This window comes from Misgurnus anguillicaudatus, chromosome 11 (genome assembly GCF_027580225.2).
Source record: "Misgurnus anguillicaudatus chromosome 11, ASM2758022v2, whole genome shotgun sequence".
Lineage (NCBI taxonomy): Eukaryota > Metazoa > Chordata > Actinopteri > Cypriniformes > Cobitidae > Misgurnus > Misgurnus anguillicaudatus.
Genome location: NC_073347.2, coordinates 24,211,456 through 24,230,425, shown reverse-complemented (window position 1 = coordinate 24,230,425; position 18,970 = coordinate 24,211,456). Strand labels below are relative to the sequence as shown.

Here is an 18,970-nt window from a genome sequence, read left to right as displayed (position 1 = left end):
AATAACCTTTTTATTGACATTAGTGAAATGACTGAATCTATGCAAGCTAATATACAGGAAATATGTAAAATGTACTTAGAGGGTTTTGCATTTGAACTCCTCATATGTAACCATGTGAGCAATAATTAATTTAATATAATTGTAACACACCAGATCAAAAAAGACAGTTTTATAGCATTACGGCATAACCAGATTTAACTATGATTACAAATACAATATACTCAACAAAAAATTTAAATTAATAATAATATCAGGAATAAATGGATTATATCTTGTGCATTTTGAAAGCAGGATGACTACATTTGTAACTTGTAAACAATTAACCTCAAAACCAACTAATTTGTTTTTAGAATACGTAATCAATGTAATCAATGATGGCTTTTTATTAATTTTCTACAGGTAAACTTTGCACCCTGAAAGATGCATATGGTAAGTGATATGATCAATATCCATTTCCATTTCATGATTATCAAGAATATTTTGGCGAAATAAATGAAAAGTCATCAGATGTAAAACTAAAACATTTTTTTATTGCATGAGCTCATTTGCAAGCAACAAAAGTTATTCAATCACGAGCAGTAATTCTGTCTTTGTCTTGTTTTTTGATGAATATTAACGGCATAGACCTTATAGATTATAGGCTGCTGTCACTTTAAGAAATGCATGGATCTAATATTGTATCCACATCCCAACTGTTTATGTTTACTTAAGACACAAACAACTAATTTTAAAAAGCCAAAACGGGCATTTTGACATAACTTTGCATGTGCTCGTCTATTTAAGTGCAATAGTCCTAAACCACGGAAAAGTCTGCGGGCTTTGAGCGTGTGGATACAGAAACAACTGTCTGTCAGACCGCAATTGTCCTTAAAATGCTTTGACAACCAGCAGTTTGCTCGTTTGCGCGCGCGTGTGCTTGAAGCGGGAGTGTGGCCCGAAGTCTGACTTGATGTAAGTAGTTCGATCAAACACAGCTAGATGTATGAAGACAGCTTAGATGTTATAAGAAATGTAAAAACATTTTCGGACATTTTTTATATTTTAACTAGCATCAACATTTAAAAGCAGTAAAATCAAACAATTATATGAATGGTCTCACAATACTACAGGAGAGAATAAGCATTTAAAAAGGATTTAACAAGAATTTACACACACCTATAGACTACATTTCTCTTCTACACAAAAATGACTGTAGTCTGGTCAAAACATTCATAATCTTTTTTTATCATATAAGTAGAAGTCAGAATAATCATAATTAGGTTGGTAGCAGTTTACAGCCATACACATTCTTCCCTCTGGTGGATAATGCCAGACATCACATCAAGTTGTAGCCACTGGCTGAAATTTTGAAATCTGTGTGTGTCATTCTAGTTAGGGGAATACAATATAATATATTGAATATAAAGATAGCCAGATAGACACAATAATTATAAGTTGGTATATATATGTGCTTAATTAAGTGAGTTGTGTTTAAGCTGAGCTAGGAGACTTAAGCCTTCCACAGTAAACTAATAATAATATAGTCTTATGCCTATTTTACGACAAGAAAGGCACTGACAAATCTACTAAAACTAAATATCCAAAGAAGAACAATTGCTGGTATTATTAATTGATGTAAAACATTAAACAATGCACGCACATTCACAACACTAAAGACAAACCATCCACATGAAACTTCATATCCGAGGGTAAATTTGTTCAAGTGGCTTGTCTCCCTCTAGCGACTGATGGAAGGAATTGCATCATAATAACACTGTCCACAACTCTCCTCCAGCGTTTAATACCACTGACTCTAAAAGGGACCTCAAAGCTAGAATATTACTGTTATGAGTTGTTTAATTTGGATGTTAAAAGCACGAGTCATTGAATCTATCGTGGCTCGTGCAGCAAAGTGTGGGGCAACATGCTCAAAGGTTTACCTTAATCAAATCATAAGAAAGTTGAAAGTGTACATCCAACCACAGTAGGTTTATACCCAAGAATGGTCTATACAGGGCGAGGGCCTTACCTAAAGAGGTAATGTTCCTTCAAAAGGTCTGTCCCTGACTTGCTAAATGATGTGTTATTGATATATGTTTAAGAAGCTGTCATTTCCGAGACGCTCAAGCTTCAAATCGAGCACAATTACTTTCTGCCTATCGCTTTTCAACCCTCTTTCAGTTCTCGCTCTCTGTTGATTGATCCTCATTTGTCTACTGCAATTTTTCTGACTGCAAGTGACGACAAAACAATCCGCTCGTATAAGCGCCTGAGTGTTTGCAATTGCTCCTGGATTTAAAAATCACAGTACCTGCGTTATTTTATTTGTGGCCTGCGCTTTAAAGCCTGTATTGTGTTTTATCAAACTCTAGGGTTTATACCCTGACAGACATACAACAGACTGTACTGAATTTATTGACCAAAAACAAACACCACTGTTTAAAAAAATGAGCATGTTCACTTTAAAAAGTTTTTAGACTTAACAAATGACTTTTGTTGGTGTACCTTATGTCAGTGGTTCTCAAACTGGGGGCCGGGGCCCCCAGGGGGGCCGCGAGATGGTGCCAGGGGGGCCCCAGCTTTATAACATTTTATAAAATAAATTAATTTATCATAAATTCTGTGGAATTAAACCTAAAAAATAAGGCTACTAACCAACAGCAGTACTTTGTATCATTCAATATGTTTTGTTTAATTAAAAGTTGAGTTTTAGAACAGTTCTTTGTCATAAATTTTCTTTGGGGGGGGGGCCGCAAAGGAATGCGCCGTACACAAAGGGGGCCGCACGCTGAAAAAGTTTTAGAACCACTGCCTTATGTTATCAGATTGATTAATCAAGTGACTGTAAGGAAAAATGTGAATATTTGACTCATTCTGTGAAAATCAAGCTAAAATCACTTTGCTGTTATCAAATCTACACTCTAAAAAATTTGCTGTAATTTTCAGCTGGTTGCCAGTAACTTACTGTGGAAGATAAAGTCAAAAAATGTTTCATGTTCATTTAACTTTGAACAAAATGTTGCCAGTAAATAACAAATGTAAAATCTACAGTAAGTTACTGGCAGCTAGTTGCCAGTAATATCCATTAATACTGTAATTTCTTCAGACATTTTTTACAGTGTAGGCACAATGGCTCCTAATCTCATAATTAGATTATGAGAGTCTGGATTTCTAAATTAATAGACAGGGTCACATAATTCAGAATGAGATGATGTACTTTCTTTTGTAGCTGTCCAGGGTGCTGAATGTTAGTTAGAATGCTAGTTTTATAGTCCTCTAAACTATTTTTAAAACTATTAGTGGTCTCTTGACTATCATATACAACTAAATTAGGCTGTTTACACACAATCTGATCTGTCTGAATACCTCTAAGGCATAAGGACCCTAAACTTAAACAGACATTATAATAGGCTACTTCAGTCCTCTTTGAAGAAATGCTTTAACTTAAAGACTCTTTCTAATTTACAAATTGCTTGATTTGTATTAATTAAAATATACTATTAAGCTTTATTGTAATGTTTATTATTGTGTTGATTCAACGTATACCAATTTTAATACTTTTCGTGTTGTTGTCTTTGATTGATGAATTCTGAAATTTGAAAAGTTGAGATGAAAAATGTTTGTTAAAGTTTGGTTAAGTGTTCAGAAACAAATACGGAACATTTAAAAAAATTTATAAGTTTTGTAATACCTAGTCATATTTATCGTTATATGGTATTTGTTTCACAATGACCAATTGGGATTCGTGACATACCACATTTGCCCACCAGAGGTCGCAAACAAAAACAAATTTCTGATCTATGTAAAAATTTGGAAACAATTATTCTTTATATTTTAAGGTTTCTTCCACATTAAATAATAATAGTAAACTTATCAATACTTTAGAATAACACAAATGTAAATATATAGGAATTATGTTGTGACTTAAAGCACCAAATATAAAACAGGTCACCCATTGTTTAAAATTTGCAAAACCGTACTTGTGGCATTTTATCAAAAAGCTTTTTGAGGCTGCGCCATGAGATGTTTGCTAAACATTATTGACGTAGTTTACATCTGGGTTATTATTGGCTGCTTTTTTAAAATATTCAGTCTAACATTTAATAAATGTAACACAATTTTTATTTTACAATGAAAGAAATTAATATGTTTGGCACAACTATTTATTGTCTACAAAATAATTTCAAACTTTTAAACACCTTTAGATTAAAAGATTTTTAAGATCATGGTTAACATTTCAGTCAAGTGTTTCCAAACTTTGGAAAGGTACTACTGTATATAAGTGTGAGGTGTAAAGACTACTAGACTCATCCTATAACACAAACAAGTTTTTAACAGCTATGAAAACAAAATGCATAAATATGAAATAGCTTACCCAAACATTTCAATGATTATAGGCTATTGCTTTAATGTGCTGAAATTGCATTTGTATGACATGTCCAAAATGAGTTATTGTTTTGGCTGAACCACAAAAACAAAAATATTGACTACTACTAATTAAACGTTGTTTGCGTACCATTATTGATCATTGAGTATTTTCTTTAGGCTATTTTCAAAATAATTTAATATAAATTTAAAGAAACGTTATAATACGTAGGCCTACAGTTCAGTTTCCGTATCTGATGTTGTACATGGCAGAACAACTGAATTGCAGATATGTATTTTTTGTTTAAGTATAATAAAATACCTTTTTAGTTAGATTCAAGTAGCATAATTATGTTGCAAATAAAGAAAATACTCAATGATTAATTTGTTGCAAAGAACGTTGAACTTTAACCCATTAAATGTGTAAATCTATCTATTTCTAATAATAGCTTTATTATTTCAATACTTTTGGACACCAAACGGCTTGTCAAGAAAGTCACACAATGATTCTCACATTTGAAAAAAGTTAAGATTTGTGTAGCTCCGGCAACCCGAGCAGAGAGTTTTCATTCTGGGGCTTACAGGGAGGGGAAAGTGGGTGAGTCTTTGTTAGCTCGGCGCTCTCCAGCTCGTCATTAGTGCTGATTACCGTTGACCAGTTTGACAACCTTATTGACTGCTAAAAAGACTTTTTCATCGTCCCACCCTGCACTCCCCTGAGCTCAAAAGAAACGGAAATTTTCCACCATTCTGTATCCAGTGTTTAAATAAAGCCGTGCTCCTTTCCCCTCCCTTGCTTTGGCTCCTATTTTTCTCCTTTTTCTTAGAAGGAACACTCAGTTTGGCCCCACCGTTGTTTAAACTGAAAGAAGATTGAAAAATACAGCTTGTGCTTTTTATTGGGAACGTTAATGAATGGCGCGGGTTAAACCCAGGTGCGCACCGTGAACTCTCCAAGCGGTTGGGAAACAGAGGCGCTGTGTTTTTGCGCTTGCTGCTTCACTCATTTATGACATAAACACTCTACTAGGAATCAAACAGTGTGTGGCCTTGCTTTTAAAATACCTACAGAATTTCACTATTCGCGTAAACACGAAATAGAAAACAAATATAATGATTTAAATGCTCTTTTTTCTTCATTTTTCATTACAGAAAGGAATATACTGCTTTTACTAATATGATTATGCTCAATAGAACGATATATTTTAAAAAAGATATTTAATTATGTAACTTATTTTTTACTGATATTATTGACAACGACTATTAAAAATCTGAAATATTATTTGGATTGAATAAGAGGTGAAGGACCTATGTTTAAATGAAATATTACACTCCTGCATATTACACTCATAAACAAAATAAAGGTTCCCGAAATGGTCTTTGTCAGACTGTACAATAAAAATGTTTTTGTAGTGGAAAATGTTCTAAGGATTATTCAATTTTGAGGAAGAAATAATTTTTTAAGAACCTAATTTAAGGTTCTTTGGTGAACCAAAATGATTCCTCCAATGCATCACTGCGTAAAACCCCTTTTGTAAAACCTTCATTTTTAAAAGTGTAGATTTACTTTAAAAATTACTGGATGAATCAATAGATAATTCTGCTAAAATATGTTTTATTCAGCAAACCGTAGTGCCAACCCGTGTTTTGGGAAGCTTAGTTGTGCCATTATAGGCTATATCTTTTTATATCCGCTGGGTGTACATGCGAGGAAACCTCCACAAAGCTGAAGAAAACACCACAGCTTAGTTTGCTTTGACATCCGGGAAAGCGCATCGGCCTTTCGCTGACCCTGTGCTGTCAAAGCGCATTACACCACAAGAAGCATTTTAGCCAATTACTGCTCGTGTGTGAAAGAGATTGAGCTCGCAGAGAGGCATTAAAACATCCAACATATTTGATCCCCGTCTGTTCCAGATCTGTTTAGGCAACAATATGCTAGGTTCACACTTGCAAGGACCTTTGGGTAAACACTGAACATATAGCCTATTACACATTTCGGATATTTTCTACATGTTTAAATAAAGGGGAAAAAATTACTCTTTTGAATCTGTAATCATTGCTTAGCTCAACATTGATTTTATTGTTTTTAATAGTAACCGGTTTCAAGAACTTCACGACGCGCGGCAATGACGCACAACAGAAATTCTAATAAAAAAATGAAATCACACAAATAAATGACTTTTTAAATATGTAAATAAACATCGTTTATATATATTAAAAGACAAGCAAACATTAAAACATTATTCAGTCTTTTTATAATGAAGTACTCACAAATACAACAATAGGTTCGGCCGTCGGATATTATCCTAAAGATTTCCCCCCAAAACATCCTTTTGCCTCTCTTCGTGAAAAGAATTGCGCCTTTTTGTTGATCACATCAACGAAAGCAAAAAAGCCTCTGTGCTCTTTTTGGGCCTGTTACAGGCACGAAAGTTTTGTTTTTAGATTGTCTCTTACAGTTCTCCTGTTTGCTCTTTTGAAGCCTGTCACGTTAGATGTCACATTCACTGTCGCTTGAGGTGATAGAGATGGCAGAGGGAGCGGCCTTGCTGGAGAGACTGACCTCCGGGCTTGAGGCGGGACCCAGTCGATCTCCTGTGGTGTCATCGTCCCCCAGCGATCTGATCGAGACACCAGACAGAACCTGCTGCTGGAGCCTACAGGGACGAAGAAAGAAAAGACAGTTAAGCTGTAGATTTTCACCGACATATATGGGTTTACAATAGAGACACTGCTTGATCAAGAGAAATGCCATAAACAAAATTTCCTACGTGTCTTCAGACTGATAAGTTAGTTGAGTAGGCTATTTAGTAAATTAATCTTGGAGTAAGCTTGTATTCCATTCAACTGAAGAGAAGTCAAACAATATTTACTAATATAAGCATTATATAAGCCTGTTATTGGGTTAATATAATGTCATGGCAATATCATACAGCAAATTACTTTTAAGATTTTCGTGCATTAACTGAACATGTGAGAGATTGTATGACCATTTCCATTAAATAACATTAGACAAAGTGATGATACTTTATTATTATTATTTCTGTAGTAGCCTATGTTTTTTTAATAATATTTCTGCATACAAAATAAAAATAATTTCTGCATAAGAAATATCTATAAAATATCTTCTGGAAATGCAACCTATAAGTAAGATGATTCAGTCATATTAAATATTTTTAATTAACAAATCAAATTTTAAACACATTTGATGTTTCCATAAGAATAACAGGATACTGTCCTTCAAAATAATCGAGAGTAACATTTTGTGTTAAGAGCAAACTTACAGAAGAATTAAAAACACTTACAGATTTTAAAAAGCTTTTAAGTATAACTATTTATTTTTAGGAATTATTAACCTATTCTTGTGTTTCTTGGTCCATAGATTCTTCTCTCTTTTTATATTGTCTAGAAAACTTCTACATAGTTTTTTTCATTTCCTTAAAACATTTCACAGTAGATATTGGGTTGCAACGACAGGAGTTTTACCAACAGGTAAACAAAAGCACCAAAGAAATTTGTGCATTTGTGGTAAATTTTCACCGTCCTGCCTTAAAGGCACGTTGATAAAAAATCTATACCTGTTCTTGGCCGCCGCCGCTCGATCTCTTTGCCTCCGATTTTTAAACCAATTGCCCACTTGTGTGGGTGTGAGTCCAGTCGCCTGGGCCAGCTCTCTTTTTTTGCTCGGGTTTGGGTAAGGGTCCTGCAGGTACCACTCTCTTAAAAGATGCCGCGTCCTCTCCTTAAAACAGTGGGTTTTCTGTTCACCGTCCCATATCGTCCGAGGCAGTGGAAACTTCTTTCGGACACGATACTTGTCTACGGGTCCTAACGGTCGTCCACGGAGTTTCTCGGCTTCCTGGTAATGCGCCTCGAGCCAGAGCGCCTGCAGCTTCGCGTGAGAGTCTTTGGTAAATTTGTGGTTCTCCAGTATGTGGTAGAGCTCGCGGAAGTTGCCTGCGTGAAAGGCCACTACAGCGCGCGCGCGCAAAACGGACTCGTTCTTCCCGAGGACTTCGCAGGCGGACGGCGCAACCGGGAGCGACCAAAGGAAGCGCCCGAGCCTCTCCACGTCGCCACTCTCCTCTAGCGTTTCGCAGACCCCCGCGACCTGCTGGGGGCTGAAATTTAAAATAGGCAGCTGGAACATGGAGACCTGTCTATCCTTCCTGACTGTAATCTTTCTCGGTTGTGGTTGTGGCGTTGCTTCCAGTCTGTCTTACGCTTCTTTTAATTCAGTGCCTCTGCGAAATCTAGACAAACAAAAATGTAAAAAGTTAGCTGTTTCGAACAATAAGCTGAGGAGCGATGCCATGCGGCAGGCTCAAGCAGCCCGAACAGCAAAATCTCTTCTTTGATGGCGTGTGTGGGCATAAAAACTGGAGCCAAAGTGTTTTCTGAGGAAGAAAATAAAAGAACATTTAGCCCCTGCTGCTGATATTCTATCGGACCTGTCAGATTGGCTGGGTGGTTGCTATGGACACACGTCAATCACTGTCAGGTTTGCCAATCACGCGTGATGATGCACTGGATTTCAGCACCACCCAGCGCGCAACAGCGCCTTTCAGCGAAAGCGTCATTTTGACCTTTACGTTTGTGTTCAGACACATTGAATGTAGTGTTGCCATTTGGTGGAAATCTGGAAGCAACACCCCCACGAGTCGTCGATAAAACGATGGGTAGGAGTGCCCGTTAAAATACAGCAGACACTATTCGTTTGAAGACTTAAGTAGCTAACACTTGACATTGTACAGATAGGTTACCCTATACAGAACACCATAACTGTTAAACATGTATATACAACACATCATTTTAAAACACTTTGTAATATGTATGTAATCCTAATAATCAAGGTCACACCTTTTACAATACATATATATATATATATATATATATATATATGTATTCATGGTTAAATAGACCCACTAGACGACATGCCTGCAAATTCTTTATGGTGACTTTCGGTGTTTAAGATCTCTCCCAGAAATAGCTAAATTACCCATCGTCAGTGTAGACTAGGCTATAGTAGGTATTTATATAGATAATGTTGATAAAAAAGTCTCATCCCAAAAAAAGGACGTGTTGTATGCTGTAAAACCACACCAATTAGAAATCAGTTGATAAAAGCAAGAAAGTGTTGAGCGTAACGCACTCATTTCGCGCTTTGATTTCTTTGGTAATTATGAACTGAGTGTGTTTACGCAAATGATAAAAGCATATGGAGATAAAATAAATGCAATCGATGGTTCATAAAGAGGGTCTATTATAAACTTGACCTCTCTTGACTTCTTAAGACACGAGATATTCGTCATGATTTTCCACGAGCAGGGTACTGTGTGCAACTTTGCGTCGTAAATTAGGCTAGATAAAACATTCAGGCAAAACTTATGCGGATAATATTTATTTGTGGTTGGTACAACAAATCTATGGATAAAAACTATTCATTTTGGCATATGACATAACCCCCCCCAAAAAATAAATAAATAAATAAAAATAATAATAAATAAATAAAATAATCAAGGCGCTCATTTAATAAATATCATTAGAGCTTTACTAAAACTTGGGAAATAATTACGAGTTGGATAAACAGTAGGAGGTGGTTGGTTATGCTACACCAATGGGTGAGAAGCAGCTTTAAAATATTTAGAGCTTGGTGAATATTTCATACAGTTTAACCCACTGTACACTCTTAAAAATAAAGGTGCTATAAAGGGTTCTTCAAAGCGATGCCATAGAAAAAATGTAGAGAATCATTTGTTTAGATTCTTAGATTTGCTTGTGCTTTGTAACATCAGTGAGAAAATGACATCCTGGATCATGTAGTATATGCCAAAGATCAAGCCAGAGATGGAGAATGCACAAGTGAATAAGGATTACACACATAATGTAATGCCTGACACCGCTATCCCTGAATGACAGAGAGTGAGAGAAGAAAAATAAGGAATGACACTCATACAAAGAGTTCTGTTTTCTGCTTGTTCTTTGTTCCAAATCAGGCATGCTACCCCAAAATGATTGCATGCTTGTTTTTAACACATGATCAAATGTAATGATTGCCCTTAAAAACATAAAACGTACAGTTAAGTTCTACCACAAACAAGAAGCGAAGTGCAATGCAACCACTTTTGGAATCCTGGCAACCACTGTCTGACAGTAATTGTTGATAATCAATTTATTCAACAAACTCTCTCCAGGATACAAACACAGTGATGTTAAGCCAGTGCACAGATTTCAGAGAACAGGCCACACATACAGGTGCTGAAGTGAAGATCAGAGGTAGCAAATATCTAGATTTAATGGTTTTTAACTATTTTAACTGCAAGGACCACTTGAAACGTTGTGACAACTTTCACTATACTAGCAAGGATATTTTTGCTTTCACTATTTTGCCTTTATATTTATAGTTAGACCAGTACCCACTTACAATGATTAGACAAATGCCATCCGGTACATTTTTCTGTGAAGATACTGTGTCTTTGCTCTTATTTCAGCTGAAGAGATCTCAGTTGAAGCTGGAGGACGTCTAGAGGCCTGGGATTTATTTTCTAATTAAGATATCATGTCTGTCAGAGCTGGAGTGGCTTACTAATACTCCACTGGCCCAGATAATAGCAAATGAATAAGGGATTCGATTAAATAAAATCTTCACTTGCTTGGACAAACCAGATGAGTTAAAGACTTTTGTGTGTGTGTGTGTGTGTGTGCCCTGACAGATCAGTGTCCAGCCATGGCATTGTCCCGTTTGGATGTAATCTGGGATTTGTGGTAACGGAGAAGACCTCTTATCCTCTGACCCTTCTGGCTTATCTATGGCTCGGTCTCTGTCTCTCTCAATGTTTTCCAGCAGGGATAAATAAGATCCATTCCTCAATGCTACAAAATCTCCAAGTCATCTTTAAATATTTGTTTTTAGTTTGTGATTATATTTGATTTGAATTTTCAACATCTTACAGTTGCATATACTGTAAAATATCCTTATGATGCGCAATTGCAATATAATAAACTTGTCACATATATGCATCACACAAACAAAGTAAAGATCTGTCCCCGGATTTAAATTAGCATGGTGATTAGCATTTGCATCACAGGAATTAAACAACAAACAACCCCCTTAGCTTTTAAACCATAATGCAATATCTAGTCTATCCCAGACACAAATGAGCCATTTTGGTCTACATTAACTGTTACCTAGCAACGAGACACACCAGGGCCGGAGAAGCTCCACTTGCCCCTCTTCTGAAAATCACAAATCAGTCAAAACCTTAGTATGACTTAACGTGGTGACCTGTGTTCCTCAAATTTAACTGACTATGCTTTTGCTCTGCAGGATTATTATTCACATAAAAACACATAATAAACTACATTTAATAATAGACATTTACAGATAATTATGCAATCAATGTCTTAAAGTATCTTACAATGATCCTAAGCTGCAAAAACAAGAATTAGCTCGTAATATGGGTTGCCTTTGAATTGATTTGTAGAAAAGCAGTTTTTAATTTATTATTAAAGGATAAAGTGCAGATTGGAAGACTAATTCCCACTTGGTTTCCTTCAAGATTTCCTTCATATCTCTAGATCTGATACCCATAGGGTTGGCTCACAAATTGGCACCCCGACTAAACAGCTCCACACCTTTTGTCTGTTTATATTTGACTCAACAATTGGTTAAAACAACCCAGCATTTTTAGCATATAGGCATGATGTCATTTTTTTAATATCCACAATGATGTAATTTTTTATACAGACAAAAAGCTGTACAAAAATTAATCAAGTTATTATTTAAATGAGTTATTTTTTTAGACAATCCAGCTTGGTACAAAACATTTTTAGACAGTGTGCAATGATTGTCTTACCCCCAAACAAGACTTACCCAGTCTCACGTAGATGGGTATAAATAGCACAAAGTGTAAAAATCATCCAATACATACATGCATATGATACACCAGTCCTTCCTATTCACTTAAACGGCGCATCTCTTTTTTTGTCATTTTATTTTTTTAGTTTCTCAGTTTTTTCTGTATTTTAAACCATTTCCGAGTGGATTTAGTGTTAGATTTGCTTAAGGAGGTTATTTAAAGGTGCAGTGTGTAAATTTCAGCGGCAGCTAGTGGTGAGGTTGCGAATTACAACCAACGGCTCAGTCCACTACCCAACCCTCGCTTTTGAAATGCATAAAGAAGCTACGATAGCCACCACCGGACAAACATTTCATTGTCGGAGACAACTTAGTATAAAAGTTTGTCCGTTAAGGGTTTCTGTTGAAACATGGCGGCACAAAATGGCGACTTCCATGTAAGGGGACCCTCTGTGTATGTAGATAAAAATGTCTCATTCTAAGGTTATAAATACATAACTGTTCACTTTAAAAGGTCTTTATACACCACTGATAATAGTTTTGTATATTTTTTGCATTTCTTTCAAGAGATCCTTCTAAAAATTACACACTGCACCTTTAATATATAGGTTTCTCCATGTTTTTGTCTATATTTAAGCCATGGAAGCTTGGAGTTGGGGTTAGAATTGGGGTTTGGGTTAGGATGTCATTTTTATATAACAAAAAGTTGTTCTAACCCTAAAGCAAAAAATTGAGAAGCTAATAAATAAAACGACAAAAAAGATGCACCGTTTAAGTGAATGGGAAGGTCTTTAGAATAATTTTAATAAACAGGGGAGCATTTCAGCTAGACATTAGGATGTCAGCTGGAGCTGCACTTTTTAAAGAAAAAATAATCTCTACATCCGCTTCTTTACACGCATCTGACTGAGGATAAAAGTTGCTGTAAGAGTTCAGCTACGGCTTACAGAAAGAGAACATTAGTGTGTGCGTGGTGTGGATAGACTGAATGTTTGCTGTAGACAAGGTCAGTAATATGTGTGTGTCAGTAGCATGTTTACGGCTAGTTGTTATCTGTGTACTAAGGGCATATGTCAAATGCCAATCTGACACATCTCATTTTCCTGAGATAATCTGAAAACTGTGTGTGTGTGTGTGTGTTGGGGGCAACATATATTTGGTTGTCTCAAGGCAGTTGATTCACTCAATAGTGACAAGGAAAAGTGCAGAGAAAAAAAAAATCTAACTCTGTGTGTGTGGATTCTGAAATAGTGACTCTGACAACTAGTGACAGTGGAGATTCATCTCACTTTAACTTCCACTAGGCACATACACACACACACACAGTTAGGAGTAAATGTAGGTTGTGTGATTGTCTTACTCTGTCAGGGGATGTGATACACTACAGTGAGTGATTCATAAATCTGAGATCAAGCCTTAAGCCCCCATGTACGCTACAGAGGAATGTTCAGGATTTAGCTTTTCTCTGCCTATCTGTTCACTGCAGTATCTTTTATGTAGAGAAAGAGACACACAGAGAGAGCGAGAGAGAAAGAGAGAGAGAGGTGGTCTGTAGTTGAGTGGGTTTGTACAAGAGAGTTTATCCTTGTAAAGATATACAGGTTGATCCTTTTAGCCAATCAACTAACAGACAAAGCCATCTGTTAGGGTTATTTTAAAGTTCAGCAATCACATCACACAGCTCAGACGCACATACACAAACAAACAGTCTCCGTCTTTCACATATCTGAAACATAAACAACAATGGGACAAGCAGTTTTAAAGAAGTTAATGGTCCCTGACACCTATATTCTCATTATCATTTTACTTAAATATTTGTCAGAAGAATGCTGTGATTGACCAATCAGAATCCAGCATTGCAGAAATCGAGGTAATAATCACCCAAAAAAAATCTAAAAAGTGATGATTGCAACAATTATTTTGTGTTTGATATTCTTAATCTTTAATATGTTTGGATTTTTTGCATCTATTCAGCCAAAACCATTTTCTACCTTCTCTGTCAAACATTTTTGAGAGATTTTAGCATTTAGAAAAATGGACCCTGACTTGAGCACTTGCCTGTCAGTCACCTAGCAACAAGTCCTCCCCATAACTGCACCATCCTGCAATCTCTCTCTCTCTCTCTCTCTCTCTCTCGACTCCCTAGCCTGCTGAGAGGGGTTCGAGTGTGTGTTTGGGGGGGCTGTTGAGTTCACAGTACTCTACTCCCTATTGACCAGGAAGTCTTTTCTTAAAGAAACACACAATACCATCCGAGACAAAGCAGCCAGGAAAGAACACAGTCCCTGAAAAAAACACACAGTCAGTCACAATCACGCACACACACTCATGGGTGAGGAATACCCCAAGGAAACACACACACGCACACAAACAGAGAAGACCTCCCCAAAAACACACGGGCCTCTCGCATTGTTTGGCAGCCTAATGAAAATGATGTTCTTTTTCTATTTGGAGCTTGTTAAGGCTCACAGACTCTTTCACTTTCTTGTCTCTCTGTGCCCTCCACCTGCCCTCCGAACACAGAGGTGAAGGCAAATATAACATTGTCTGTTCGTTTTCTTGTTTGCCTGACACTTTTTGGCTTATGGGTTTGTGAAAAAAGACGAAAAAATTGCACACCCTAAAATAAGATGCCTAAAACGGCAAAAATATTTAGTCAGGGAGAAATGTCCATTTCACAACTTGCACATGCAGTGTTTGGGATGGATTGTTATCATCTGTCATACAACTATAATCACATGCACACAAGCAGACTGGTACAAGAACAGTCAATGTTTTCAATTTTCAACATAAAAGATAAGAAACAGTGTATTTTGAGCATATGATTTCAATTCACATACCATAATAATACATAAGCTCAAAAAAGTCCCCTTCAATTCTGGTTAAAGAGCTGAATATAGCGCAGGGAGATCGAACACGATCCTTTATAGATTACAGGGTCATCGTTGTAAAAGGATTTCAGTGACCTTTATTGTTTCACTGTACTAGATTCACACACATTTTATTTTTAAGAAAAGTCCATTGAATCTTGGAAACAAGCAAAGCTCGGCAAGAATGAGCGACTTTCAGTTTCTCCTAACCTTGCTGACTTGCGTATTCACATCTCTTCTTTGTGGCTGCTTGCATCAACTGTTTGCTTCAGATTAAGATTTCACTTTAGATTTGCAGTCATTTTGTGCAGAGACCCACACACACACAAAAAACATATCGGGGAACTATATAACAGAGAACTCATACACTGTAATGAAAGGAACGTTTCAGAGGTGAAGGCCACTCAATAGAGCAAAGCTATAAATGACAGTGTGGTCAGCTATGAGTCTTAACTGTGTCTGAATAGCTGTGAAGAAATTTTAACAGGGTATGGATTTTTCTCAGACTCAATTTTTGAAAAAAAAAAATCAAGAAAAAAGACTGGAATATTAGAGTGATTTTTTTGTCCTAAAAATGTTATCAGTGTCTAGCCTTCTGCATCTTAAAATGCTCTGGAAAAAATTAGTAGGGATTTTGTTTTAGAGATGGACATGAGGTGATTTTTACACTTGAAAGTGATGACAGTGTAGTATATAAGAAAATGGTGGGATGGACTTTTTTGTTGCTGCCACGTGGGTATTCAGAAATATATTTAAACCCCAACACAAGAATTGCTGTCAAGTTTACGTTGTTTTAGAGATCAGTGGCTTTTGAATGAGACGCTATAGATTCGCTTTTTTCAGCAATCACCTGATGTTTCACAACAGCCTGCAAAAGCACCCTTCATCAAAATATGCTGAATAAAATCTTGACAACTGTTTAAGTGCTTTAAGATGACGTCAGAGTTCTGTTTACTTAAACTCTTCGGAGTTTCACAGACTAACATGCAAACTTATAAATCTAAAATATTTAATCCAATACTTTTCCATTCGTATATAAATAATAATGGCCTGGACAGAAAAAAAACATATTTTAACAATTTAGGGAACACAGGTCAAAGAACCAACAAAGAAAACCTTATCAATTAAATTTAAACAATTTAGATTTTTAGCAAACATTTTATTTATCTTATCGACTAAGATAATACTAAATACGGTTAAAAACAGGAGATGGGTCTGCACTTTTTGGACTGTTTTCACTGTTTTCTTTAAAAGGTTAAATTTAAAAAAAAAACTTAACATTTGGTCAGACATTTAAAAAAAGAGAAAGATCAAGTAGCCTAACATATTTTATTTATATAACCTCTTAAAAATAAAGGTAGCCTACTTACAAGCTTCTTCAGAACGATGTCATAGAAAAAACATTTTTCGTTCCTCAAAGAACCATTCAGTCAAATGTTCTTAAATATCTATAAAATATTTAATTATAATTTATAAAATATCCTTCATGTTACATTATAGACTTGTCTAACTAAGCATCGCTACTAACCCATAACTGTATGTAGCCGTTAGTTCAACCGGCAGAGGCCTACATAACATTAATCTAGCATTTTGCAAATGTTAAAACAACCAACATATAATTATTATATTATCCTATTAACACAATTAATTACATATATTAGAAAAAATGGATTGTCAAAATTTAGATGTCTTACCTGAACAACAGAATGTACTTTCACTCTTCAGTATTTTATATAAGCTAGAAAGTGTTTACATGCGCACGGCTTTACCTTACATGTTCTCTGAATAGTAATTGGAGGCAGTTGAACTACAAGCCGTAAATCAACAACCTTCAAGTACAAAAACGTCCTCAGCATAATTGGGCACAACGCTTTTGTGGACAGAGGGGGCCTGTTGGACCACCCAAAGCCCTGCTTACTCCATCCGACCTGATGTGGAATAATAGTGGGCCACTCGAACCGTGGCCACGCATGGAAACTCCAGAATGGATCCAGTCAGTGTGTCGCGGGAAGAGACGTGAGAATGTTCGAATCGTACAAAAATGTATAAATGTGTTCGTACGAAATTAGCCACTTCGTAAAATATGTACGAATTGCCATTAGATGTCCACAATGTTTTTGTCAAACATAAGATTAGGTTTTCTAATGGTCGATAAAGACAATAACTCACTATACTGAAACGGAATAAATTTAAGCTCGTGTCATTTTAATTTCAATTTTAGCAAGTTATAGTGCCATAAGATTGTGTTGAATTTATGAAAAGATTGTACAGTTGTGTCTCAAAACATTTAAATGCAAGAAATTAAACGAAATAAAAATAGCCTAAGGACATTTTTAATTAGTAAGTTAATGAATTAAAGTTGAACAAGTGTACACCTCATCTTATCTACGCAGTTTTTACCCATCAAAGCCGTGACCTGTAGGCTAATAACTGCGTCTTTATTTCATTAAATTAAGATTGTAGCTTGCGCCTGCCGATCACATTTAAACAAGAGCTTCAAAAGACATATTTCAGTGTATTTGCAGTGTTTAAAAATCCAATTTAGTAATGTATTTATTTAAACAATACTACATTTTATAGGCTAAAGGGCAAGGCAATCTGTGAGTCGTGTGTCTTAATTAATGCACGTCCTTCACACTGCGGTTAATTTTTACTAAACAATGTAAAGGCTTTTTAAAATGATTAAAATATATATTTTATGTGTACCCACATTAGATTGATACAGAATATCAAACTTTACAATATTGCAAAGTAATATAAAGAAAAAACTAATTAAAATTTTAAATTAAGTGCTAAGTGACTTTAGAAAAAGCAACAGCTAAATAAATGACTCTTGAATATACCATCTGTTAAAATGATCAAATTAGTTTAACGTTGTGAGAGAACATATTTTTTGGGAAAGGGCTTTTTTGTTTGTAAAATATGATATAATATTATAGGCTATAGGTCATTTGTTAAAAACTAACTCTGGTGGTGGTTGTGTTACCTAAATTCTGAGAGAACACCACCTCTGTCTCCAGCATTGCAGCTGCATAATCTGTTTATATTCCTTTTTTTCTTGATTATTTTCTGAATGATGTCTTTATGTCATCACTGGCTCAAGAATTGTAACAGACAGGATGTCCTACCAATGCATCATTTGCATATTTACCAACAAACCAAACTTTTACATTGATGTGCCACATAATCTCTCCCTCTTTGGTTCTTTTAGCCACATCCCTTCTTCCAAATGGCAAACGGAAACAGAAAATGTCCCACTGAGCAATTGAACGAAAAACTTAAAGCACTATTGTTAGTGCTCAAAGTGGCACCTGCTTGAGAGAGGAGAGAGAGAGAGAGAGAGAGAGAGAGAAGCAATATTCACTTCACTCAAGGTTTTTTTTGTGGGTGAGACACTTTCCTGAAGCCATCAAGCATCAGACATCAATCTGATCTGCAAATGAGAACTGATATATGGTGTATATGTGTCTGACACAAAATGCCACGATGAGGGAAGTTCACACCTAAGGGTGTCACTAACACACTATAGTGACCTTTACTGAGAACACAATTCAGCCTGAAAGTGCGGTTTAAAAAGTGAAGATGAGAGATTTTTCTACTCCTAATCATGACATTTTATATAACAATGCAATTGAGATGCTTCAATAGTTTTTTTTATATTGAATCTTTTAAAAATTCCTTACTTACAAAACAGCCAGTGAAGAATGCAGGATTTCATCTTTATTCAGTCATTAATCAATATTAAGCACCATACAGTGGAAGCATAGCTGTCTGAACAGCTCTGACATCAAATGTATAAATCTGCACTTTGGGCGAATTCACTAAACATCTGCGCCATATATATGTGTGTTATTTCTGAGCAAAAACTGTAATCATTAGGAACACTGTAAAAAAT

The 18,970-nt window shown here is 35.8% G+C and overlaps 1 protein-coding gene and 1 long non-coding RNA gene across 2 annotated transcripts; one reads left to right on the top strand and one right to left on the bottom strand.

Moving 5' to 3' along the window:
- The first annotated feature begins 676 nt into the window (after positions 1-676).
- LOC129415873 (uncharacterized) lies at positions 677-7,364 on the top strand. Its single transcript, XR_012372175.1, has 2 exons — positions 677-951; positions 6,830-7,364. It is a non-coding gene; the product is annotated as an uncharacterized lncRNA (long non-coding RNA).
- six6a (SIX homeobox 6a) lies at positions 6,404-8,732 on the bottom strand. The gene is made up of 2 exons (XM_055170046.2): positions 7,926-8,732; positions 6,404-7,004 (listed from the first exon to the last, which is right to left on the bottom strand). The coding sequence occupies exons 1-2, from the start codon at positions 8,495-8,497 to the stop codon at positions 6,839-6,841; spliced, it is 738 nt and encodes a 245-aa protein (XP_055026021.2). The 5' UTR covers positions 8,498-8,732; the 3' UTR covers positions 6,404-6,838.
- Positions 8,733-18,970: the final 10,238 nt, after the last annotated feature.

Bases quoted from the DNA above. Each gene is read 5' to 3' on its own strand.
- six6a (XM_055170046.2), bottom strand. From the start codon at position 8,497: ATGTTCCAGCTGCCTATTTTAAATTTCAGCCCCCAGCAGGTCGCGGGG. The intron at 7,005-7,925 runs GTATAGATTTTT...TCGTCCCTGTAG, and splicing joins GCGGCGGCGGCCAAGAACAG to GCTCCAGCAGCAGGTTCTGT.